The 27,023-nt window shown below is 34.9% G+C and overlaps 2 protein-coding genes across 3 annotated transcripts in view; one reads left to right on the top strand and one right to left on the bottom strand.

Annotated features, from left to right (window-relative positions):
- The window catches only part of LOC133292119 (serine carboxypeptidase-like), a 29,159-nt gene extending 7,130 nt beyond the window's left edge, over window positions 1-22,029 (top strand). The window contains exons 3-9 of the mRNA XM_061490493.1: window positions 6,801-6,920; window positions 10,057-10,200; window positions 10,300-10,453; window positions 19,665-19,753; window positions 20,503-20,761; window positions 20,887-21,020; window positions 21,492-22,029. Coding sequence (XP_061346477.1) covers window positions 6,801-6,920; window positions 10,057-10,200; window positions 10,300-10,453; window positions 19,665-19,753; window positions 20,503-20,761; window positions 20,887-21,020; window positions 21,492-21,620 — 1,029 coding nt within the window. The 3' untranslated portion in view covers window positions 21,621-22,029. The remainder of the gene's footprint in view (window positions 1-6,800; window positions 6,921-10,056; window positions 10,201-10,299; window positions 10,454-19,664; window positions 19,754-20,502; window positions 20,762-20,886; window positions 21,021-21,491) is intronic.
- A 1,966-nt stretch (window positions 22,030-23,995) lies between these two features.
- Window positions 23,996-26,732, bottom strand: LOC133292122 (uncharacterized). Of its 2 annotated transcripts, XM_061490498.1 has the most exons (4): window positions 26,604-26,732; window positions 26,096-26,173; window positions 25,653-25,732; window positions 23,996-24,977 (listed from the first exon to the last, which is right to left on the bottom strand). In XM_061490498.1, exon 4 carries the CDS (start codon window positions 24,947-24,949, stop codon window positions 24,194-24,196), a length of 756 nt encoding a protein of 251 aa, XP_061346482.1. In that variant the 5' UTR covers window positions 24,950-24,977; window positions 25,653-25,732; window positions 26,096-26,173; window positions 26,604-26,732; the 3' UTR covers window positions 23,996-24,193. The 2 variants fall into 2 exon arrangements, with proteins under 2 accessions (XP_061346482.1, XP_061346481.1); XM_061490497.1 differs by lacking the exon at window positions 25,653-25,732.
- Between the last annotated feature and the right edge of the window lie 291 nt (window positions 26,733-27,023).

Genomic DNA, 27,023 nt, shown 5'->3' on the forward strand with positions numbered 1-27,023 from the left:
AATACGTTGTGTATTGATCTGTGTCAGGGAGTTACAATATATAGAGACCCTAATGGGCTTAAGTGTAAGGCCCAAACCTAATCCTAATCCTAATACAGTCAGAATACAATCAGACTATTTACGGATAAGACAGAATCTAATCATATCTATTCAAATCTAATCATATCTAATATTCTAACAACTACTATAAATGCCCAATATATTATAAAACTCCCCGTCAAGCTAGTACAAATATATCATATGTGCCAAACTTGTCACATATATAGTTGAGTTTGGGACCTCTAAGAGATTAGTGAAAATATCTGTAAGTTGATCATTAGAGTTTAAAAATGCTGTTGAGATCTCCCTCAACTTAATTTTCTCATAAACCTCAATATGCCAAGTCCTCTCATGAACAATAAGATTTGAAGATACATGTAGTGTAGGTGACATGATATTCACTAGCTATGATTCACAAATATTCAATTCTTTAAGCAACTATTTGGACCAAAAGAGTTCACAAGTCGCACTTCCCATTGCTTAATACATAACTTCTGCACTTGATTTGGTAACCATAGTTTGTCTATTGCTTTTCCTCAAAATCAGGTTTCCTCAACATTAACAACACTTTATCCTAAAATAATTGGGGTCGGTGATTGATGAACTCACAAAAAAAGATTGAGGGAAAAATAAATAAATACAAATTAAAAAAGAAAAATACGAAAAAAATATTGAAAAATAAATGAAAAAAATAAGAATAGTAAAATAAATTGGAGAGGAAAATAATTAAATAATAAATGGATTAAGTAAATAAAGAAATGTAGGGAAATATAGGGAAAAAAGACTAGACGAGGGTTGTCTGGAACATAGGAAGAACATGGGTCTACCTCTCCACAGTACTAATAACTTTTCTCCAATTCATCCTAAGACTTACCATCCGATATTTTAATTCTTATTCCTTTAAGTCTTGTTTTATTACTTTTCTCCAAGTAAGTTTCGGCCGCCCTTTTTCTCTTTCTATGTTAAACTCATGGTAACAAACTTTTGTTTTCACGGAGCATTTTGGGGTCTTTGCATCATATGCCCAAATCATCTCAATATATGTTCTCTCATCTTTTTAGCTACTGGTGTTATTGAAAGTTAAAAAGGTGTGAGCTTTATCATATAAAGCGCGCATATGTAACAGAATGGAAAAACAAAAACTTTTCTTGTTTTATGTGGCATCATGCCCGATTTAGGATTTACTCAATAAATTCATGGAGTTAGGAAGGGTTATACCTTTGCTTTTGATGATCTTCTAATGTTAATGATTCCCAACTATTTGGATAACTCTTGGTGTTGAAGCGTATAATACCTTTTAACGTTGATCTACATTATCGCTCCCATGGTTTGGGAGAACCTTTTCTCTACGAATCCTCTTTGCTTGAATGCTTGCTAGGCTGTCCAAGGTTGGAGGAAAGGTATTAAATGATTTTGGTTTGCTTTGGATGCAATAATGAATAAGGGAGAGTGAAGGAGTGATCGTAGGTGTGTAGGGTTTTGTGTGTGATATTTGGAATGCATCCCTCTTAGGGTTTTTAAAAGAAGAACCCTAAGACTGATGATCTAATCATGAGTTTCCATATTCCCTCTTAAATTTCGAAATATGATAGGGATATATCATGTTTAATCTTTAAATTTCAACTAGTTGTGATTTTGTATCATCTCTAGTTTAAATTCAAAAAATCACACTCTACCCACTTATTTTCGATAAGGGTTTGACCAAGTCAAATTTTGGTTCTTAAGAATAGGATAAGATTCCCACCTTGCTATGAACTATTTGAGACAATACCAATTCAAAATTTAAATTAAGATAAGATGTGATCTGATTTGAAATTCAAATTTCAAACTTAAGATAGGATTTCTTAAATTTATTCAAATTCAAAATTTAAATTAGGATAAGATTTGATCTGATTAAACCTTTGAGTAATTCAAATTTTAAACTCAAGATAACTTAACATATCTTTAACCTATTCCGATTCAAAATTTAAATTAAGATCTCATCAAATTTTAACTAATTGAAATTTCAGATTTGAATTAAAAAATAAGATTTGATATCAGCAAATCATATTAGGGTAGCACTCCTTAGGCCCATTGGAGCAAGTAATTAGCGCCTCCAAGCCCTAGTTATCTTGTGCCTACACGGGCCAAGCTCATATGTTAAAACACATTTTTTAATCATTCTTGCTTGATATTATCACATAAGATCCATACAACTTATATAAGCACAAAAATCATGTGCTAATCCATACCATTAAACATGATATAGGTGTGTGATCCATTAGGCCCATTTAGCCAGTAGCATAATAAAGTTGGTCCAATTAAACTCCTTTAATGGGTTCAACTCATTTAATGACCACATAGAGTACTAGACAAACTTTGTGGTTCTAGAACTAAATTGAAGATCAAGTGACCTACCTTTCTCATTTGGCTGCTGTACCAGTCCATTCCTTCATCTCATCATCCATCTCTCAGTCAAGAGCAAGGATATTGAATTAACTCTTTAGTAACCGAAAGAAAGCTTTTCCAAGTTCAGGAGTCTTCTTCTATAAACTCTACTGTGCACACCTTCATGATCCCTTTATTGTGCATAGATTCCTGAGTGTTATATAAGTCATTTGAGTCCTACCGGTCTCTTGTAGACAATTAATCCCTTACAGTGATGATGAATTTTTTCGGCTTGTACATCTATAATCATGCCCTCAAGTCATACTCAAAGATACACAATAATCCTCATGTTTCAGGCGGATACAGTTGTACAATCAAAATATAGCCTAAATATAGCATTCGACGACAATCTTAAATCTAAGGATGATTTGTACTATCAAACAATGAGAAATTGTATCCATTGTTACATGCAATAAGGATTCTTTGTGGAGTTTTTCAGTGGGTCAGTTCAGTGCGGTTTGTTCCGCTAACAATTCCATCCACAAAATCGGCTAAGGCATTTCCATACTTGCATCCATAAGGTCTGTGCCTTACATAGCCAAGTAAGTAGTAACCTGATGTTGTGCTAGTCTAATTGAGCCGGCGAATGCCCCCTATCTTAGTAATACTAGAATGGGAACAAGTTTAGTAAAGAATCAAATGGTGTATTCGAGTCGTCGTGATCATAATTTCATCATAGATCTTCGAAGATATACCTTGACTATTATTTATGGAACGGATAAAGTAATACTCTAATATTATTTATGGAAATGCCAAAGTACATACTGTCATCTGACTACTCAGATTGTCTCTAGGATACCCATACTAATAGCTACTCCTACCTTTCATCAAATATCTTCATTTCTTATCTTGTACATCCTTGTATGATTGCACATTCACTTTAACATTCTCATTTTTGCTGCTATTATTTTGTACTAATGTTGGCTATATGCTATCTAACATTCAACTTTGTATATCATTGTAGGCCTTATTGTTCTATTAAACTTTCCTTTTTGTACTTTTAGCCTCAAAGGAATTTTACAATCGTACAAAAACCCTTGATGCATTGTTTCATTTCATCTAACCTCCTTTAATTCTATGATTTACATCATCATTAATCTCTCCACTCTTTTGAAAAATAGATCCCAAAAATCTAAAAACATATTTTTTGGGTATTTCGTATCCAAGAAAATGCACGAAATCTTAATGTCCATAACTTATCGGAGCAAACTCACTTCATATACTCAGTCTTACTCCGATTCAGCGTAAATCCTTTATATTTCAACATGCTCCTCCACATTTTTAGTTTTTTATGAACACTGGTTTTGGTTTCATAAATAAGCATAATACCATTTGCAAATAGCATATACCATGACACTTTGTCTTGGATATCTTTTGTTATTTAATTTATCACGAGCAAAAAGATAAGGACTCAATGCAAAACCTTGGTGTATACCTATCGTCATACAGAAATAACTTGATGTTCCATTCCAAGTCTTCACATATGTAGTACCATTATACATTTTCTTAATTGCTTCTATTTTTTCCTCTCAAGAACCTTTCTTGGAACCGTATCATATGTCTTCTCAGTATCAATAAACACCATATGTAGGTCATTTTTCTTTTCTCAATATCTTTCTATCAATTTTCGATCAAGAAATTATCCTCTATGATACTTGTTCCTAGCATAAATCTGAATTGATTTACAGAGGCCTTGGTCTCTATTCACAAGTAATGTTCAATAACTCTCTCTTACAATTTCATAGTATGGCTCTTAAGCTCAACACTTACATAGTTAGAACAATTTTGAATCTCTCATTTGTCTTTATAAATAGGCGCAAACATGCTCTTCTTCATTATATCAAACACCTTATTAGTTTAGAGAATCTTATTAAAAAGATTTGTCAACCAACTTATTGCCACACACCCATGTATCTTCCCACTTCAATTGGGACACTATTGGATCATAAAGCTTTATTAGTCTTCATCTTTTTTAATGTCTCCTTAATCTCATATGCTGTAATTCTACGCACAAACCTCATGCTCACATCGGAAAATAACCTGATGTTCCTTTACAAGCCTTCACACATGTAGTAGCACCATCATACATATCCTTGATTGCTTCTACATACTTTGATGATACTTTTTCCCTTCAATAGGACCTTTCTTGAGTCCTTATCATACATCTCGAGATAAATAAACACCATATGTAGGTCCTTCTTCTTTTCTCGATATTTTTCCATCAACTGTCGTATCAAGAAAATGGTCTCCATGGTACATTTTTCCGGCATAAATTCAAATTGATTTACAAAGACCTTTGTCTTTATTCTCAAATGATAATCAATAACTTTCTCTCATAACCTCATACTCATAGTATGACACATAAGCTTAACACGTCTATAATTAGAATAATTCTTGATATTTCCCTGTTTTTATAAATTGGCACAAGCATACTCTATCTTCATATATTAGGCATCTTATGAGTTTGGAGAATCTTATTAAAAATATTTGTTAGCCAATTTATTGCCACACCCTCCAGGCGTATCCACACTTCAATAGGCACTAGTTTTAGTCTTCTGTGCCTCCTAAACCTCATGTGCTTTAATTTTACGAAAATACCGTCTGTTCAGATTGGAAAATGACATGATGTTCCATTACATGCCTTAATGCATGTAGTAGCACCATCATACATATCCTTGATTGCGTGCACAAACTATGATGATACTTTTTTTTCTCAAAATAGAACCTTTCTTAGAACCCTATTAAACGCCTTCTCTAGATCAATAAACACCATATGTAGGTCATTCCTTTTTTTTTTGATATCTTTCCATCAACTGTCGTATCAAGAAAATAGCCTTCATGGCACATCTTCCTGGCATAAATCCGAATTTATTTATAGAAACTTTTGTTTTTATTTTTAAGCGATATTCAATAACTCTCCCACAATTTCATATTATGGCTCTTTAGCTTGATGTCTATATAGTTAGAACAATTATGTACAAATTGGAAAAATCTTTGCTTCTGGTCTCTTGCACGACTTTCTTAGCATTTTTTTTAGCAATCTAAACGTTTGGCAAGTTCTTCTCACTATAATATTTATGCAAACATCTAAAATAGTCCTTTTGCTGTTTAGTAGCTTTTTGTGCCTCTTCATTCCACCAAGTTTCCTTTATTTGAAATATGATAATAGCTTTTTGTTCCTCTTCATTCCAATTACCCTCCTATAACGACTAGGATCTGATAATAGCTTCTTGTACTATGGTACAAGCTTGACATTGGGATCCCTAAATGTATCGATGGGTCTCCACCCTTGCACGCCGGTTTCTTCCAGGATGTGTAAGGCATGATTTCTTTGGGAGTTGGAGATGTCATGCCTAAATGCCACCTTGATACCTGAGAAATTTTGGAGCTTGCTTAGATCCTTGGTGTGAAAATCTTTTAATAACTGTTGTTTCAGTTGTTAAATGACAATCAATCCCTTCCAGTGATAATGTCATCCACATAGTAGCAAGATAGATGCATTGATTAGTAGATTGAAGCCAATAGAGAGTAGATTTTGTTGGATTCACTATGAATCATGCTGAAGTCTTGAACAAATGTACTAAAGCGACCCAACCAGGCTTGAGGTGATTTTTTTAGGCCATAGAGTTATTTGCAAAGCTTGCATACTAACCTAGGCTCCCCCTAAGCAACAAAACTAGGTGATTGTCCCATATAAACTCTGTCTTGTAAATAACCATAGAGAATAGCCAAGGAGAAACAACAATCAGGTTTAAGAAACTGGGGTCATTTTCGCAACTAGAGAGAAGGGCGGAACCAATGAGCGGTCGAGGTCAATGTTGAGGTTAATATAGGACGAGACTAGCTCAACACTAGAGTTTTACGTGGAAGCCAAAGGAGGATAATAGAAAGGAATTGGTGTATTAACCTAATAGACTTTTGTCGGTGAAGGATTGAAAGGTTGATGATCGAAAAAGGTGATGTCAGCAGGCATGACATGTCAGCCTAGAATGAGAAAGTAGCAACAACACCGTTTATGAAGATGGGAATATTTGAGCAAAAGACACTTGAAGGTCATTAGCTTGTCCTTCCTTGAAGTATGACTGTGAACAAAACGATTTCCACCAAAAACATGAGGAGTTCAGTGATAAATACAAGGATCCTAATTCCTACAATTGCATAATTTGGTTATTTCCTATACAAAAGAACCTAGGCACTATTTACATAGTTTCCAACAGTCATTTTGAAGATAGAAATAAACTTTATTTTGTGACTGTTATACAACTGTTTTTTGTATTGTACTTTACCTGTGAGAATTATTTATCAGTATTAAAATTTGTTGCTAATCCTTGTAGGTATCAAACCTTTTGTATGTTGACCAACCAACTGGAACTGGCTTTAGCTACAGCAATGATTTGCGTGACATTCGTCATAATGAACAGGGTATTAGCAATGACTTGTATGACTTTTTGCAGGTACTTGTGTTTGCTCTGAATATTAGTTATGGAATTTTAGTGCAATGTTCATTTATTACCTAACATTTATTATTCTTGTGATGGAAGTTGTAGTTCGAAACTTATTTATGTTAAAATTCCTCTTACTGTGTTATGCTAAATTTGGTAAGAATTATTTTGAAGCTCCTGTTTGAGAAATATTGGAAGCCATGCCCATATGTGGTTGCAATGTAGCGTATTATGAGTAATACAACTATGAAAGAAAGATTAGAATACCATCTTAACACAACCCTAAATGTGGATCGTAGATTTTTATCTCAATTGAGCTAATAAAGAATATCTCGTCCAATTTTGCATATAACCTTGTATTTATTTTAAATATTCTATCTTTAGGTTACATAATCAGTTTGGTAGTTTCCTAAATTACAGTAATTAGGTTGGTAATTTCTTTATTTTTAGGGATTTGTTAGGGATGTGCAAAAAATCCATAAGAATACCATAGGAACTGATTTTTTAAAACAGTTCTTGAAACCGGACTAGTTTTTTTTTTTTTTTTTTTTTGTATACATGGAGGGCACAAGCCCCGAAGAAAACACAAAAATTAAGTAGCAGCAGAGGTAACAGCCTCTTCAGTCTGAACTGAGTCCTTAAGCAAGATACTAGCTAAACCATAAGGTGGGTCTTCAAAAATGTGGTACATCCTCCTTGAAATTTTTTAAAAGGCTCGGTTCTGAACCGATTTTAAATTGATTTTCTTTCATTTCATATGTTACATAATTGAACAAATATAAACACTTCTAGTTCTAGGTTTTTCAAAGGATCTCGTTCCCCCATCTTTGTTGATTTTTAGTTTTCATCAAGATGAAAAAAGAAGCTGAAAATGGAGAGTTTGCAATTGGAGACGACAGCTGTAACTGGAGGTAGAAAATTGTGTCATAATTTCTGTATAATCTGACTTATCATAATATATCTAATAAAGGAAAAAGAAAATCAATAAAAATTACAATATAAACATGTACTTATAATAAATGTTTAATTTTATGGTAATTTTTGTTTTTGAGCATTTATATTGTGCATTATAAATTATTTTATATCCTTAATATTTGGTATAGCACCTTCAAGCTAACTGCTATCTTGTTATAGCATTGAGGATGGCTCGCCCGCATCCAATATGTGATAACTATGACCATAGGTTGGAGTTTCAGACTCAATATAAAAAGAGATAAAGCGCAGCCAAATAATTACTCGCCCTGGCATCATGCATAAGATTCAAGGAGATTAGATTTCAACATAACTTCCGTCTTACTAATGTAATATTAACTACCCTAACTCACGATTTTGGCATTATAGAAAATGATAGAAGTGAAATAAGCATCAATCAAGCAGCTCAAAATGTCCCAGTAACGTAAAATAGCATATTGAACTACCCAATGTATTGTCCTTTATGTATTCAAATTAAGCATATATACCATACGAAAAGTAACTATGCCAATAGTCATGTGAAGCAAAACTGTCAAGCCAATAATAGAGGCAAAGGTAAATTGAAGGTTAGCAAGCGTATATGTAAAGTGTCAATTCAACCCAAAAGCTTAAGCTGTTAGGTGAAGTTACATTAATAGTTTTATATATCTCTAATACGTCCCTTCACACGAGAGCCCACTGATTTTGAAGAGTGGACAATGTACAGATCCACCTATCTATGCTAAGAAACTACTCCGCATGACTTAATTAATTATTAATTAAATGGGGGGCGATGAGGATCAAACCTGTGACACCTAGGTTTTGATATCATGTAAAGCGTCAATTCAACCCAAAAGTTTAAGTTGTTAGGTGAGGTTTTTATATATCTCTAACAGTATATATTACATTAAGATGAAAAGTCCTCATCAACTAACTATTCCCCATTCTCATCATCATCATGTTCAGTCTTTCCTAGAATCTCATTGTCATCTGATAGATCATCATCCAAGTTTTATGAAATGTCTTCATCATCATTCGCAAGCTGAGGAACCTTGGGAGAAGTGGGACCCTATGTGGTGACCCTTTCAGTCTCACAGCCTTCGAGTCGAGACACCAACAAAGATAGGCTATCTCACGATCCACATTGTCTATCCATTACTCAATGCGGGAGAAGACATTAACAACTTCGTTAGAAGATCCCACTTGAGGAATTTTTTTGCTGATAAAACGAAACCATTGTGCTGCTCATTCCTGCATACTAACGAATGCTAAATGGATTCTCCAGTTCTGGAATTCCTTGTACCTCAAAAAAATTTTCTGCTCTCACAATCAACCCAAGAGGTTCGATTGCTTCAAAAGATGGCATTTCCACCTTCGTCGCCCTCATCTGTCCCACCAAAATCTCATTGTTTGCTCCCATTCCTTCCCTTGTTGCCCCTGAATGAGAGGTTGAGTCTCCAAAGGCAGGATGTTGAACCAACCCCATTAATCCCAATTCAATTTTGGTGTATCCAAATTTTAGTAAGTTCACGAGTCTCATTTATAGCCTCTAAACTATTGCATATGGACAGAAAATTAATTGTATTCTCGCTGGTGTCTCTCTACAAAATCTCCAATGAATTTTCAAGAGTGTTCATTCTCCTTTCAAGTCACTCCATGGTGTCTTGGATCCGACGGGTTGGACCAAATTGATATGCCATTGGAAACTTATAAAATTGTTGTTATGAGAATAAAGGGAATATAGAAGCAAGGAGGATTTATTTTATTGTGATAGACAATAATACAAGAATGCTCTTGCCAAGGGAGAAGCCCCTGAATCTGAGATGAGTTCTCAACCAACCACTCATAATACAATTGTTTGTGTATCCTCTAAGAGGTTCCTCCTTATGTATAAGTTTATTTCGTATCTATTGAGTTCTTGGTTGCCTGTCAATAAAAACAACCCCTTTGCTTTTCCTGAGTTATTGGCTGTCATAACTCCCATAATGTCTCTTTTTTTGTTGTTGAGAAATATTCCTACGGAAGTAGACCCTTCCAAATGGCTGGTTTTGTAACAGGATATCATCCCAAATGTGGGTGTAGGTTTGTATATTATTTCACACTGCAGAGTTGTAAGTGTAATACAGACAGAGACATGGTAAAAATATTTTAGAAAGATTAAAATACCCTCTTAACAGTTATTTTCTTTTTCCTTCAGGCTTTCTTTGCAGAGCATCCCCAATATGCAAAGAATGACTTTTTTATCACTGGTGAATCATATGCTGGGCACTATATTCCTGCTTTTGCAACTCGTATCCATAGGGGAAACCAAGCTAATGAAGGAATTCATATAAACCTGAAGGTCTGTTGCATTACATAATGAACCATTCTAACTTTCTAAGTGACGGAGTTGTGTTGAAGGAAATAATTCTTGCGTCTCTTATTTTAATTGTTTGAACAGGGACTGGCTATTGGTAATGGGATGACTGATCCTGCAATCCAGTATAAAGCTTACACAGATTATGCACTGGACATGGGCATAATTAAGAAGGCTACACATGACCTTCTTGACATAGGGTTGGTTCCAGCCTGTGAATTGGCAATAAAGCTATGTGGTAATTTGACATTTTTTCCTTTCAGCGAATATTTGACACTTAACATTATACTCTTGTATATAATAATGTGATGTCCCCTACCCTTGCTAGTTGGAGTTTCATGGGGAATGGTTTATATAATGATAGAACGGAGTTTCTTATATTCAAATATTGAAACGCTTGAGCAATTCTCCTTACAAAATGTGAAAACAGAAATTCGAAAAAATGACTTTGCAGGAAGAACAAAGAAAGAAATTACTGACTCTACTCTTGATTCCCCTGAGGTCCCCAATAGATCCTTTATTCCCCTCCTTAATTGGTTGTTACTCTCATCATGATCCCCACACACGTTCCCATCCCACTCTATAAACTCACACATCATCCCTCCTAACCGTTAACAACTTTCTCTCTCTTCTAACTAACTTTCTTTGCTTTCATCCTTCACACTAATTGGAATCTCCTCCTCTTCCCTTGAAATTCCTTTCCACTCCCGAGTTTGGGTCCTCTCTTGGATCTTGTTCATGTCCTACTGATTTCCATTGTGTCATTGGGCCTGCACCTCCTAGATCCTTCCCTTCTGACCTTGATCTAGCTATCATGGGCCTACTCTTCTTCCTTCTTCTGCCATAAACATTTTAAAGCCTCAACATATAATAATGTGATGTGATATGATAACATATAAAACTATGAAAGACAAAGCATTAATCTCAATTTATATTATCACTAGAATCCCAATCCTTACCAAAAAAAAAACGAAACCATTCAATAGAGATAATCCAAGATACATAAAATGCAATAATAATATTATCAGATATTTTCTAGATATTCTAACACCTCTTCAAACTAAACTTAATAAGCTTGTCACATCAAACAAACGAAAAGAAAATTAAATTATAATGTAGTGGCAAGTGATGGAATTGAGATTGGTGATGGGGTTTGGGACTGGGGATGGGGCTAGAGTGAATTTGGGATTCAGAGACACTGCTAGAGCACATATGGGACAAAGATAGTGCAATTGCAAGTCTAGGAGTGAAGACAATGTGTGCCTGAGTTCTTTAATTGATTATTTAAGCCAAATGAGTTCGTAAGTGGCATATACCTTGACTTAATATTCTACTTTAGCACATGATCATGCAACAACATTTTGTTTCTTACTTTTTATGGAAATCATACTATCCTTACTAAATACACAATAGTGGATCTCGTACCAATAGTGAAACCTGCCTAATCAACATTTGAATATCAAACAACTCAAGCATGACCTTTAAGACCTTTTCTTGGTGCTCATTTATTGCATTTTAGGGTATGAGTTACTAATTCCTAGTGTCCTGCACAAGGAGCATTGTGTAGCTGACTAACCACACTACTAATGATATGTTTGGACTAGTGACGGTAAAGTAGTTCAATTTCCCAACTAGTCTTTTGAATATCTTGATTTGAGAGTAAGTCTCCCTAGTTTGGCAAAAGTTTGACATTTGGATCCATGGGAGTGTCAATTGGCTTTGCATTCAACATAATTGTTTCCTCAAGAATCTCCATGACATACATCTTTTGGGAAATTGTAGTTGGAAAGTATCTCCTATTTAGGGACATAGTAAATAAATAGGATTTGATTTGTATTATTTTCCTAGCTTTCTAGTTTCCTAATATATGAGATTGTGTAACTCATGAATAAGTAGAAGTTTTTGTTAAGGATTTCCTCAATCAATTCATAAATCTCTCTTTCATATGGTATATGAGCAGGTTCGTTCTGGGCATGGCATAACCCTAAGCACAGTTTGTCCAAAACTAATTAGTTCTCGTCGTCCTTCAAGCCATTGTCTAGGCTAGCATCCAACTCGTTGTAAAGGTACAAATCCTTCCAAAAACTACAACCAACTTGAACTTGGAGCGTTGTCACTAGAGACTTTGTAAGCATCATGGAGAAGGTATTTATTGCTCAATCTCCTAGGTAAGGGTTATAGTTTAGGGAAGTTTGTTGAAATCATTTAAGGCTCCTTGAATCTTACCCAAATATCAGACATAGAAGCATCGAACCTAAGAAGCAATGACATTTATGAGGTTTTGACATACCTCATAGAGGTGTTGTGGCTTGAGTCGAAACTAATTTGCAGATATCATGGGCACAAATGAATATTGGCTTTGATGATGCTATAGAGTTGGGCATCAATCTTAGCCCGCTTGAACTGTTTAGTGCTGGCACCAAGTTGGATTTGGTAATGAGGTGGTCTACTGATGGAACCCAGAAAAATATAGCACTGATTTCGTTAACAATGGAGGCATAGCCTCTTTTTGCACACACTAATACAAAGATAAAATGCAGAAAATAAACCCTAAGAGACCTCAACTCTCCCTCACAGCCCACACACCTAGGCTCCAAGAGTTATCTAGAGGATCCCAAATTTCCCCACTAACAAATTTTGAATTCATGCATACCCATACTACACACACTGCCTACCTTTTATCCTATACTTTAGGATTATTCTAGAACAGTTTCTATAACAAACTAACTAATTCACTAACTTTTAGGTCCGTGGCCCATCAATGCTCCCCCTCCAAAACTCACCTTGTCCTCAAGGTGAAGGAAGAGGACAAGTGATGTGATAGAACTGCCACCAGGATCCCATTGTTTGAAGCCTCTCGACCTAATTACAACTTCAATTTTTGAACCATAAGACTGGCCATAAAACTATGGGATGCCCAAATGTCCATCAAAATTCTTGTTTTCTTCGCCAAATTTGCAAGTCATGCATACCCCAGCGCCTCCTTCACCACCCTTGTTATCTTTTTAACATTTACTCTAAGATTTAATGCTCTTCATATTGTCTCTGCACTATCATGTCTCGGTGGATCAAACAAAGGCATGAGTCCAATAAATTGCTAAGGCCCTCTTTGGCTTCCTTTTCTTCCATTAGGAACTTCTTGGTAGGATACTGATACAAAAGTAAAAATGTTACATTTGATTAGAAAAGCTAAAATGTTAAGTCCAGGATTTGCAAATTCGTGTTCTGATTTCAAGGCACAATTTCAGTTGGGTTCAAAAGTTATTTTGGGTCAAATTATGATTAGTTGGCTGCCTTAATGGGTCAACTATGAAGGAAGATAAAAGTTTTAGCATTTAAAGTGCAATAAAGAGATCTTTAATGGTGATTAACTCTTGGGAGCATGACTCTTGGGAGTTGGGTTTAATTATTGTTATTTCTATTTCCTAAGCAACACAATTCTTGGGAGCATGACTCTTAAGAGTTGGGTTTAGTTTTTTTTATTTCTATTTCCTAAACAACACAACTCTTGTAGTTATGTCTCTTTCTATTCTCATGCTTTTAGTTATTCTATAAACATGGGATATTTTGTAATGCAGAATACAGATTTGATAAATGAAAAATGTGTTGCAAGTTCTCAAACTTGTCTTGAATCTTGTTATCTTTGTCTAACCTTGGATTAGTGGTGAGGCTAGTGGGTTCTTTATCAGTTGGGATGATGACTTAGCCTTTAATCTCAATTGTGGTGGACTCTTATCTATCCCATTTATTTTTACAGAGTGTATTTTCCCTTTTTCTCACACCCATCATGTATCAGATACTGCAAGAGACCGTAAGCCCTGCTCTGCAAACTTATCCCTAACAGCATGAACTTTGTTTCATTCCTGATTTCTTGTGCACAACGTTCAAAATCTGCTTTGGTGCACCTTTGCTGACATGATGCATTTTATCTTCATTATTTATATAAATAAAAACATTAATTGGATTGAAGGTATCAACCCTTGCCTCTTTTGGATCACCCAACATCTCTACAACACCAACATCTTGGTTTTTTCACTCTGGAAGCCCAAGCAGCCTTGAGAACAACACTATCTGTGTTTGACCCATTAGATACAGTTTCCCCGTAATTGTTACTTAAATTGGGCCGTGAAACAAAATTTGTTTGGGCTTGATTTGTCCATGCTGGCCAATTGTCAAGCCCATTACCCAACCTATTAATACTTCTTGGACCATTTGTGTTAATTCCCATTGCCCAACACTTCCTAACAAGCCCAGCCCAATACTTCCCATCTATTGGCATCTCAAAACTATTTGGGGCCTTGCTGTAGAAAATGGTCACGCGTGCGTGATAACTCTCCTCCACAAATGGTCTACCCATACGTTTGCTTCCACCATTGTCTCGGTTTTCTGCCTTCTCCTCTGATGTAAGTTGCCAGAATCTTGCTCCCTGTCACTCGCCATCATACATTGCTTTTATTGCACCACCGCACGAAGATTGAGTTGCAGTCCCATGATCTTTGGTGTTTTGTGCGTTGCTGCCCTTCGTTTTGGCAAACTGTTTGCATCGTCGTCGATCCGCCGTTTCCGCCGCTGTCCACTGTCAGAACCTCGCGTGCCTGTCATTGCTGTTGTTGATCTCCACTGACCCTTCTTGCATATCTCCTCCCTGTCGTTTCTTTCTTCGTTTTTATCTGATTCTTCTTCGACTTTTTCTTTTTCTTCTATGTTCGCTTTCTCATCTTCTTTGCTGCTTGCACCTTCTTTTTTCTTCTTTTTCGTCTTTTCCATTATCTTCGCTACTTGCTCCTGTTTTGTCTTCTTCTGCTTCCACTTCCACTTCCACTTCTGATTTCTCTTCTTGTTCGGTCTCTGCTTCAGTTTTTTCTTCGACGTTTCGATCTACTTCATTTCCTCCTTTTTCTTCTTTTATTTCCTCTTCGATTATTTTTGCTCCTTTTTCTTCTTGTTCTTTGATTTCTTCTGCGATATCTTTTTTTCTTCTTTTACTACTTCGTCACCATCAATTGTTGGATCTGATTTTAGAGATGTTATTCCCTCCTTATTTTCTACAGTGGAATGCTCTGATTCTGCCTCTTCTTCTACCACACAAATCTCAGGTAGATATTCACTTATAAATGCTTTGGTAAAATCCCAGAATTTTGCATTAGGATTGTGACGATTCCAACGCATATACCAGTAGAGCGCACATCCTCTAAGCCCATCTGGACTAGAAGCACTTCTAGATCGGAAGTGCTTTGATACCAAATTGATGGAACCCAGAAAAATACAGCACTGATTTCATTAATAATAGAGGCATATCCTCTTTTTGCATACACTAATACAAAGATAAAATGCAGAAAATAAATCCCAAGAGACCTCAAATCCCCCTCACAGCTAACACACCTAGGCTCCAAGAGTTCTCTAGAGGACTCCAAATTTCCCCACTAACCAATTCTGAATTCATGCATACCCACACTACACACTCTACCTACCTTTTATCCTATACTTTAGGAATATTCTAGAATAGTTTTCATAACAAACTAACTAATTCACTAATTTTTAGGCCCATGGCCCATCATCTACACATTCTTAGTGCTTGATAGATTCTGAAGTGTCATTGCTGGTACCTTCTAACTTGTCAGTGCACAGTAACGCATTGACATGGTTAGTGAACATATGGGGCTCAAACATTTGACAGGTTACTAGTTGTCATTGGTCAGTGAAGGAGGGCCTAGAGACCACCAAACAGAGGTTGCAAAGGCAGGAGGACGTGCTAGCGCATTGATGGAAGGAAAATCCTAAGAGAGGATACAGTGGTACAACTATTGAAAGCTTGAAAGCATGACACATGCACAATTGGACAAGCATGGTAAAGAGACACATTGAGGATAGTGACAGCGTGTGATTGGGAAGGTGTACCTGGTTGGTTAATTTGACTGGAAAAGTCATTGGATAAAATTTTTGTTGGCTGCAGTAGGGGCAAGAGACCATAAAAAAGATAACACGACAATGGTTGGGTGGTTAAATAGAGAGGAGAGCATGATTTCATGAGGGAGAAATGGCACTGGTGAGTAGTGGGTCTATCGTGTAAACATGGTTTAAGGTATGTCTCTTTGAGGCTCTAGATCCCATGTTGACAGAAAGAAAAACGAGGCTTATGCTGAAATCCATGTCCTTGAACTATACATTGGAGTCTAGATTATATAGCCTCAAAATAATAAACACAGAGACAATGGCTATCCTAATTAAAGTAATTGCATGATTCTATTTAGTCTATACAATGAACCTAGACACTATTTACATGGTTACCAACACGAACAAAATAGTTCTAAATTTTAGGAAGATCGACTATGAAATAGTGAGAAGACATGTTGAAATTATAAATTTAAGTAAGGAAGCAGGAAAATATAGAATAATGACTCCGAATAATATTCTGTTGTGTATAATGATGGGAAATGATATGATGTGGTACAAAAGACAAAGCATTAATCTCTATTTATATTAGTACTAGACTCTTAATCTTAATTAAATAAGAAAACAACTCTTGAAATGTATTGAAATATGGAAACCACTCCTAAGAAATCATCTGAGATACTTTAAGATATTCTAAGATACCATAATAATATTATGAGATATTTTTCGTATATCCTAACAAAAATTTGAATTAATCTACACCCTAAACTTTTGTTTACCCAAAAACAAATGTTTCTAAAATGTATTTTTTAAAAATTGTGTAAATTTAGATTACGTTAAGTTAGTATATGTATAGTTATAAAGTCCTCTCTGCATTTGGGACTAAATAGCATATTTAAACTGCATATATATATATATATATATATATATATATATTGCATACAATTTCCCTGTATAAAGTATTACTTTTAAGTATATAATTAGCATAAAATGTGATTTATTATTTGGCTTTAAGAGCAGTTGTTTGTTAATTTCCAATGATCATGTAACTTAAGTGATTAATTGTTCTTGTTAATTATAGGAATGTAGATATAGATGGAGAAAAAGGGAGACAAGACTAAATATAATATTGCATTTGGATGTGATTTGTGGTGATTATAAAAGACAAACCAGCAATTCCTATTTATACTAAATATGAAACTCCTAAAATAAATAAACAAATCATAAAATATAAGGAAATAATGAAACTAATCCTAAAAGATCATTTATGATACACTAAGCTATATTAAGATGTAATCTTCATATTGTACATTATCTTTTAAATATTCTAACTCTCCCCCTCAAGTTAAAGCATACTAAGGTGTAGGATTGTTAGAAATAAGTCTTTTTAAAGAAAGGAAAAACATCCATATTATATAATTTGGGCTCCACAAAACATGGCTGAAAAGGCAAGTACATATGCTATAGATCTTGAAGAGATGAAATTGCTGGAAAGAAAACTCAGCAAGATGGCTGGAAATATCGCCTGATCAAGGAAGAAGAGACTTCGTTGAAATGTCCATCATCGGAAATGTCTTAGTTAACAAGTGTACACAAGAACGTAAAACTTCACAAGTTCATCAAGAACTGGATTTGGAAGCTTCAACCACACAAAAAGGGAGAGCCAACCAAAGCACGTCTAGGACAAGGCCCAACAACAACATCCTTATCCCTAATACTCATGGAGCATGGAGGCAACTCAGTGTTGTAAAAACGTAGTGTCAAAACGTAGAAACGGTACGTTACTACGTTTTTATGACAAAAAACTTGTCCAAACGGTAGTCGAAACGGATTCTGGGTCGAAACAGTTGAAACGCCGTGTCAACATCCTTACCGAGTTGACTCAGTTTTTTTCAAAAAAAAAAAAAAAAGTGGTTGCAAAAGGGAAGAGCAGAATACACAGTTAGTTACTACAATCAGCAACAACCAGCAAAAAATTTAATTTTTTATACACGTTGTTGAGATATATAAAACCATTAATATAGCCTCACCCAACAGCTTAAGCTTTTGAGTTGAATTGGTTCTTTACATGGTATCAGAGCCTCGTGTCCCGAGTTCGATTCTCATCGCCCTCCACTTTCTCATGTGGAATTTCTTAGCACAGATAGGTGGATCTGTGCATTGTCCACCCTTCAAGCCCAGTGGGCTCTCGTGTGAGGGGGCGTGTTGAGATATATAAAACTATTAATATAGCCTCACCCAACAGCTTAAGCTTTTGGGTTGAATTGGTTTTTACACACGTGATCCTTTTTTCTTTTTCTTTTTCTTTTCTACACACGTTTTTCATTTTATAAAAAAATTAATTTAATTTTATAAAACAGTCAATTAAAATTTAAAATAGAAAAAAATATGTATACTTATGTACTTTAAAAAAATGATAAATTATTAATTAAATTTAAAAAATAATTAATATTCTGGGCTTTTACAGTGGATCCAAGACGTGGCCCGTGCACGATTAATGAAGAGGATTTAACTAAATTTTTGAGTAAATGAGTCTGGATCCTAGGACACACGCATTAGTTAGTAGAGTGGGGTGTTTTGGTTTTCTATATGTTAGATATATATTGTTTTGTAAGTAGTAAACTCTTAAGTTTCGTTTATGTTTTGCGATTTTACGTTTTTATTTGAGAATAATATTGTGATGTTTTACATGAAAATACAAGTGTAACTTGTATCATATACATGTATTGTTTGATGAATGGACATAGAAAGGGGAACAAGGATATTGTGACTTTTAGACTTTTGCTGCCCTTGTTGTCCTTAGCCATGTTGACTATTGAATGAAAGTCAAGGTCACCTAGTGAAGGAGGGAGAGGCAAAGTTTTATGGTAGGAAGACGAAAGAGGCTGCTAGGGCTAACTTGCATTTGACAAAATTCAATGGGAAAGGGTTGCAACTTGAGTTTCTCCCCCTCGATTAGATGCAAATCTATCGAGGAAAGACTGTGGGCACGCGGGACGGCTAAGCCCATGATCGATAGTTTTCCGGTTGGAGATCTCGTTAGAAAATTTTCCAGCAACAGCTAACGGTGGATGACAATGACAGAGGTGGCATGAGATGCTGCGGAAGACGATAAAATGCTTAGAGAATGTTGATGGTTGTCATAGAGTTCCAAATTTCAGGGAATTCAGCTGTGAAAAAGTGACGGGACAGGTCACGAAGGATGGTATTTGATACGTTGTTCAAATTATAGGGATATAGGTATAGATGGAGAAAAAAGGGATAAGACTAGATTGATGTGATTACAAAAGAAATAGTGCTAATCTCTATTTATACTAGATAGGAGACTCCTAAAATAAGGAAATAAATCATGAAATATAAGGAAATAGTGTAACTGATTTTAAGAGACCTCTAAACTGTATTAAGATATAATTTTAATTTTAAATGATATCATCTAAATATTTTAACAGTCCTGATCATTCTCACATCACCAGAATCCAGTGCTCTCATAGTTTGAGGTTCTTCTTCTGGTTGGCTTCTGTTACCTTTCTTCTTAATATTTGTTTTAATGCTTTCAGGCACTGACGGAAAGAGCTCCTGTGTGGCTGCATTTGTAGTTTGTAATGCCATATTCAATGACATCATGTTACATGCCGGTAATGCAAATGTGGGTAAACTAATTCTGCTGCTTCTGTGTGGTTGACATGTCAGTAGTACTTCATGTTGTAACAGATGCCTTATGTGAAAAGCTTATTCAACATGATGCAAGGTTAAAATAGGGTTTTCTTGCTACCTTGTGCTTTAAATTAAATTGAATGTGGCCAGTGGGGTCATCTATCCCACCCCACTCCTTCATATAAGTTTGATGCATTGTGAATGAATTACTCAACCTAAAAACTCTTGTTGTTAGCGAGGAGCAAAGAAAGGATTTTCATTGTATTAAATTGCTGACACCTGATACCTTTTGTTCTTATTTTTCAAAATTTTTATTTTGCCAATAACTTATTGTGCACTGTACAAAAATACAGGAAAGAAATATGATTCAGGCATTATTATTATTTTGGGGGAAAAAGGTACTAAAATACCATATACCACGTGGAGAGGTCTAAGGAATCAGTTTTTCTAGTTTTGGAACACTCTTAAGTTGATGATGCTTTCCCCACATTACAAGTAGGCATGAAAATAATTGACCATTTCTAAGTCAAAAGTCTGTTTTATAAACAAGTCCTTTAACTCTTTCTTAGTTGAGGATTTTTTAATTGAGAAATTTTATAATAAATGCTAAGAAAGACTTTTATTCTGCTAATAGGTCATAAAACTCATGTCTTGGTATTTATGAAGATTGCAATCTTGAATTAGTATGGGTACAATGGTACATTTTTAATTTTAGCCAACAGTTATATACTTTTGCTGCAGTACTATGATATTAGAAAGAAGTGTGAAGGGAGCCTTTGCTATGATTTTTCAAATATGGAGAAGTTCCTCAACCAAAAATCTGTTCGGGATGCACTAGGGGTTGGGAAAATCCATTATGTTTCTTGTAGCACTAAAGTTTATATGGCTATGCTGATGGATTGGATGAGGAATCTTGAAGTTGGAATTCCTGTCCTTCTTGAGGATGGAATCAATTTGCTTGTTTATGCTGGGGAATATGATCTCATCTGCAACTGGCTTGGTCTGTATATATATTCACTATCTAACTGATTTAAGATCTATTGAGAAATTTAATATTTCTTCTGTATAACCTTTCAATGAATAAATTGATGGACCTCTTCCTGGTGTTATGATTTCAATGAGTAGGTAATTCCAGATGGGTTCATGCCATGGAATGGTCTGGTCAGAAAGAATTTGTAGCCTCACCTGAAGTCCCTTTTGTTGTTGATGAATCAGAAGCTGGATTATTGAAGAGTTACGGACCTCTAAGTTTCCTTAAGGTCTGTGTCTTTTTCTCGCTCCACACACATCCACTCATAGTCCATAGGCATGTGCTTGTGAAGTGAAAACTATCAATGTCATCTCAAATAAAAGTACTCTCCGTTTGAATTAGCCCAAATTTTTTGAAATGTACAATTTACCCTTGCCCTCACACTATTCAGCTGTGCTAATTATCCCAATTTTGACACTGCATGTCTGCATCCAAATCATTAGTGCTTGTTTTGCTATTGATTTAGACAGAATGTTAAAATTGGTGGCCATTAACACTATTTGAATATTATATTGTGTGGGGCTAAATTGCACACTTTTTGCCATGGTCAAATACAAACTTGTGCTTGTTCTGCATTAACAGGCAAAGTCAATATTGTCTAGAAATAGACACTCCATTTATGTACCAATTTCCTTTGTAGCTTTTCTCATGGTCAGTGGAAAATGTTTATTGAGTTCAATACTATGTGTAACAAAAACAGGTCCATGATGCGGGTCACATGGTTCCAATGGACCAGCCCAAGGCTGCATTAGAGATGCTGAAGAAATGGACTCAGGGAACCCTTTCAGAATCTAGAGCTGATGAGGAAAAATTGGTTGCTGAGATGTGATCTCTTTTGTTGCTGCTTTAATTAATCTATCAAAAGGGAACAAAAACAAGAAAAAAAATTGCAGTGGGAGTGTGACCAGTAGTTAGTATGTGTGGTATGTGATATCACCCCAACCTCATACAAGAACTCGTATCATGTAAGAAAGAAGGGCTTCTATGCTTGTATATTTGCTGCTTTAGATGCTTATTTTTGTTTCCATAAGATCGAGTTTCTTTGTATACTCCTGAATTAGATTTCGCTTTTTTCGTTAATTGTTGCCTCGAAACATGTGGTATTTGTGATTCACTTATGAATACCCTTTTAGTGAAATTCAGAAAACAGGAAACTACATATCGAGACACGCAGCTGAAAGTTGGATCTGTATTGATGCAAGGATTTGACTATAAAACGTAGTAGTTGGATCTTCAAGTTTACTTTTCTCTATACTACTGATTTTTTAATATTTAAGTAATTTATTTGGTTAAATGATCTAGTTACTTCTACTCTATTTTGTCTTTTATACTAAGTGCTGCAACTATACTCAAATGTTGATTCAATTTCTGAACAGGGAGGTCACCAAGAAAGTGATATCAAAATAAAAAGAAATATAAATGTCCAGAGGAAAGGTTGCCTAAAGTGATTTGCTTTTTTTATTCCTGTCTGGTTTCTTTTATTCGATATTTATGTGTCCTAAGATTAAAACGTTTAACAAGGCTCCATGCCTTGCCTTTGCGTGGATAAGGGTAAAGTTTGATTGTACTCTACATAAAAGAGCAATTTTATTTCCGTTCGAAGGGCCTTCCCCTCTGTATTTTACTATAGAAGATGGAAAATTATATCTCTTCAACTCTAGTTGAGAAATATAATTGAGAAAGGAAGTTTGGAATACTACTCAGTACTCACGTTATTTGTGCTGCTTGGCCCTCATGCAGCCTTCGAGTAGCTCTCTTCCAATGTTTCGCATCAGCTTGCAACATGAAAACAACATGGGTGACTTTCCATCAAATGAAGGTGGTCTCGCTTTCCTGAAAGAGCCCTTAAAAGTTAGGGTTTATTGTAAAATCCTGAAAATCATAAAATAATTTTTAACTAATTTATCTTAGTTAGATCAATGCAATACTTTTAACTAATTTTATCCTGAATGGATAAAATACTTGAAAAAATGAGCTCAAGTCTGAACAAGAAGTTGTTTTTCCCCCACTTTAGGATGATTCAAAACGTGAAATTTTACTTGTACTTTCGAAATGAGAATTTTAGAAGTTCAATATCTCAATTAAGTTCGTTCTTAAATCTTAACTAATTTAACAACCAAAACTTATCGAATTTGTTAAGATGACTAGTTGGGGTCCGTGATAAATGAACTCAAATGAAAAGTACAAAAAGATTAGGAAAAAAAAAGATAAAATAAAATTTAAGTGTATATATATATATATATATATATATATATATATATATATATATATATTAGTTGAGATCAAAATGTAATTAAAAATGTTGAGCAAATGGCCTAAGTAGCTTGCATTTTAAGAAGTATAACTCTAAGAGGGGGGGTGAATAGCGAAACTTTTACACACAACCTTGCTGCCTCACCACCTTTGTATGTTATCTTGTCATCTCCGGCTCCTTTATTAGAGACTATTCCCATTGCTCGCATTAAAACTCAACCGGCAATCCTCAGTCTTGTTTGGTGTGGAGTTGTCCATATCCAAAGCAGGCATCGAGGTGACAATTATGAACATATATCGGTATGCAAAACAGTTGTTAAAATGGTTCGTCGATTTGATCATTGAGCCATGCTATTAGTCTATAACAATCGATAAGTGGTCCATGGTATCGGTCCACAATAAATAATACTTATTTTATTTATTTACTTGTTAAATAACTTGAAGGTTCATATTTTTTTAAAATTCTTTGGTGACAATGTTATACCTCATTTTATCTAATAGAATCATTTAAATAGGGTATCTTGTTCGTGCATTGCATGCCTGGTCTAAGAGTAAATTTTCAATACTCCTAAGCTAAAATTGAAAATAAATGAACCCATATATGCATTAAAAATAAATAATTGGATAGAGTAAATATAATTAGGTGAATCATAATTACTTTTGAATTCGATTGGGTGTCGCATTGAGACTACCACCAAGTCCTGAAAATAAATTCCCAATAAAGATTCATAGCATGCATTATCAAAAGCCAGTAAATACCAATTGAACCAAGCTATCCTCAATGCAATTATGACGAGAACAAATTAAAAAAACAAAAAACAAAAAGAGGAACATAACAATTGAACATAGTTTATCAATAGCAGTAAACCCATTAGAGAAATTTTGGGAGCTAGGGAGGAAACAAGCTTCATAATCTATAATAATAACGTATTTCTTTCTATTTCATAGCCAAATTTTACAACGAAAAAATCCATGTCTCAATCCAGTCAGAAGGAATATTGGATCCTATGTGACTAATAATCTCACATGGTGTCATGATTGTAAAAAGAACATTTGACATTATTAAAAGTTATTTTATTGTATAATGTCTAGTCAGAGGCAATTAGATATTATACAACATTATATACAAGCTGAAATTTTGTATCCAAGCTAAAGCCTTTTCTCATCACATGTCTGGCAATTATAGTCATGTTTGTTAGATCCTTCCAGCCACTCCTCCAGCTTAGCTTCTTTACTAGCTTTGAAGTCATCATATTTTTCTGATACTGAAAATAACTTATTATCAAGATCATTAGTATTACTCTGTTCAGGTTGAGATTCATCTTCCATTCCCTGTGAAGATGTAGTAGTGACTGACAATGGCACATTAGGGGACAGCTGTGGCTTCTCAGTCTTGGAATCTATTGATCCCGTAGAATCAAGTTGTGGACACTTGAGACTGCTATCTTTCTGTTTCGAAAACTTAAAAACACTTGAAAAATAGTTACCTCTTTTTTCGCTACCCTCCTGGGCATAAACTGCAGAATTACCCCAAAAACTAGTTCTCTCTGTCTGAAAATTTGATGTCGATGACATACGGATTAGCCCACTTTTTGGTTGCTCTGTTGTCATAGTTATCAGAGATTTTTTAATGTCTCCAATCATCTCATCAGCTATGGGAAATCCACACTCTTTCATTGATTTTACCATTGAGACAGAGTCCTCCAAATCTTCTGCATGCAAGGTTGTTTCATGAGACTTTTCAATAACATTGTTCTTAAGTTTGATGACATTGGGCACTGCGTTTTGAGTATGCTGTTGGATAAAGTAAAGACCAACAGATGGTTCATTAGCCGCGAATTTAATCATCTCTGCCAAGGAATCACTTATCTCCACAAAACCATCAGCAGTGGAGAATCCATGCATCTTCCCAAAGAAAAATTATTGCTCATCACTGACATTGTCCAGGAAAGAAACAAAATCAGAGAAATTATACCAAAGGAAATAACAACATAAACATCAATATCAACATCAACAACATCATCTTTATCCCGAAATAGTTGGGGTTGGTGACAGATGAATCCAAATGAAAAGTACAAATAATTAAAAAAAAAACACTAGATGGAGTAAAATGTCCTCGAGTGCTGTAGCAGATTAACAGATGCAACAAAATGGATCACATTATACATGCCTTCATATCTCTACTTGTGTAATATCTTTTTTAAAGCATTTGATAGTCTTTGCACTTTGACAGTTCATCTATGGTGGGAAAGAAATTTAGAACTGAAAGGACTCCACATTATGGTAAAATAATGCAATAATAGGATTTGAGAGAAACGTTATAAATTGCAGTGGAAGCTGCATTATTGTTATAGAAATTAGGATAATTACGGGGAAATATTGAGGTTTTGATGTGGTTGCAAAGACCTCCAAAAGTGCAATATTGCGAACGGAAACATGACTTGCAACGGTGATTTAAAACCCTGTCTAAGACAGTAAACTTCACTTAAATCAAAGACTTAAATCTAAATATGAAGTCCATAAAAAATCAAGCGCCACCCCAGTGCTTTGTTGTAGTAAAGTTTCAAATTGAATTTCCTTAAACTTAAATCCACCAATTGAAACATACCTAGAATTGTGGCGTCATTTATCAGTAAAAATGAAGAAAATGAAGGAGAGACCAAGGTTGTGCCCCGTAAAGGGATGAAACTGGAAAGAAATAGGTAGATGACATATACGTATAAGAGAAAGAAAATTAAATGATGAGCGTAACAAAGAATATTTTTTATCCCACAGCAAATAAAATTAACTTGTGTTTTCTAAAACGTCTTGAGTTTTTTGTCTGTAAAGACCAAACTATGCCAAACAAAGTAAGTCTGCAGAAAATATACTCTATTTTTTTTCTTGTTAAAAACCTTTCAATAACAAATTGGAAATCTCGCAAAGTTGGAGGCAATACACAGTTTCCCATCACATCAAACACCAAACAACTTACATCATGAGTTCCAATTCCAAGCAACTAGGAAATGAAAAACAAACATCTATGAACCTCAAAACTATTATATAGCATACCTTACAAAATGTCTAGGATAATAGCTTTATGAGGTCTTCTCAATTGTAACAGATCACTAAAGTATATCCACCTTGTTCCTACAGAAAAAGAAAAAAGAAAAAAACCATTGAAATAGCGTTAGGCTCCCAAGACGAAAATGACAAGAAGAAATCAAATCAATAACTTTAACCCCTATAACAACACAAACACAGTCATATCCCATTTATGTAAGAGCAAATAAAAGCCCTTGAAGAAAATGTGTGCTTTCTGCTCCAACCAAACACAACAATATAATATAACAAGCATGAATATAGAGGAAGAACGTAACATGAGATCAAAAGCTCATTGATTTCATTGCCCTATTTAGTTTTGCAAAAAGGGGTTACCATTCCACCAACAAATCCAGCCTAATATCGACCAATAAATGTTGGGTTATATAATATTGAACCATAAAACTAAAAGAAAGAGAGAATTTTGGTAATTTGATATTGAAATAACGATGAAGTAAAAGAAAAATGGAAACCTAACCGCATTAAACAGAGGATCGGATCATCAAGCAGCAGAGAAACGCATGTATTGTTTTTTGCCCCCTCACCTTTCTCTTCTCCTCTTTCGGAGACTCAACCACATCACCCTCTGCGGTCTGAATGTATATTGCTTTGTTTTGAAATTGGGCCTCGGAGGTGTTCCGTTTATTTGTTGCAACGGGGTTATTCGATTAGAATTAAAAAAAAAAAACAATTAGATAAATTTTCGAGTAAATATCTTTTTTGTCCTCGTCAAATATTTTACGATATCCGCTTTAGTCCATAGTAAATAAAAATATTATTTTTCACCAAAAAAAAGGCTATTCGTGATACCTAAAAAATTCAAAATAGACCTATTTAATTGAAATCGTAGTCTCTCACAAATTAAAAAAAGACCCACATTAGTCCCTCAAAAAGATTA

Source organism: Gastrolobium bilobum, unplaced genomic scaffold (assembly GCF_033153095.1).
Source record: "Gastrolobium bilobum isolate Gb01-03AN ecotype WA unplaced genomic scaffold, APGP_CSIRO_Gbil_v1 utg9042, whole genome shotgun sequence".
Classification (NCBI taxonomy): domain Eukaryota; kingdom Viridiplantae; phylum Streptophyta; class Magnoliopsida; order Fabales; family Fabaceae; genus Gastrolobium; species Gastrolobium bilobum.

Bases quoted from the DNA above. Each gene is read 5' to 3' on its own strand.
- LOC133292122 (XM_061490497.1), bottom strand. From the start codon at position 24,949: ATGCATGGATTCTCCACTGCTGATGGTTTTGTGGAGATAAGTGATTCC.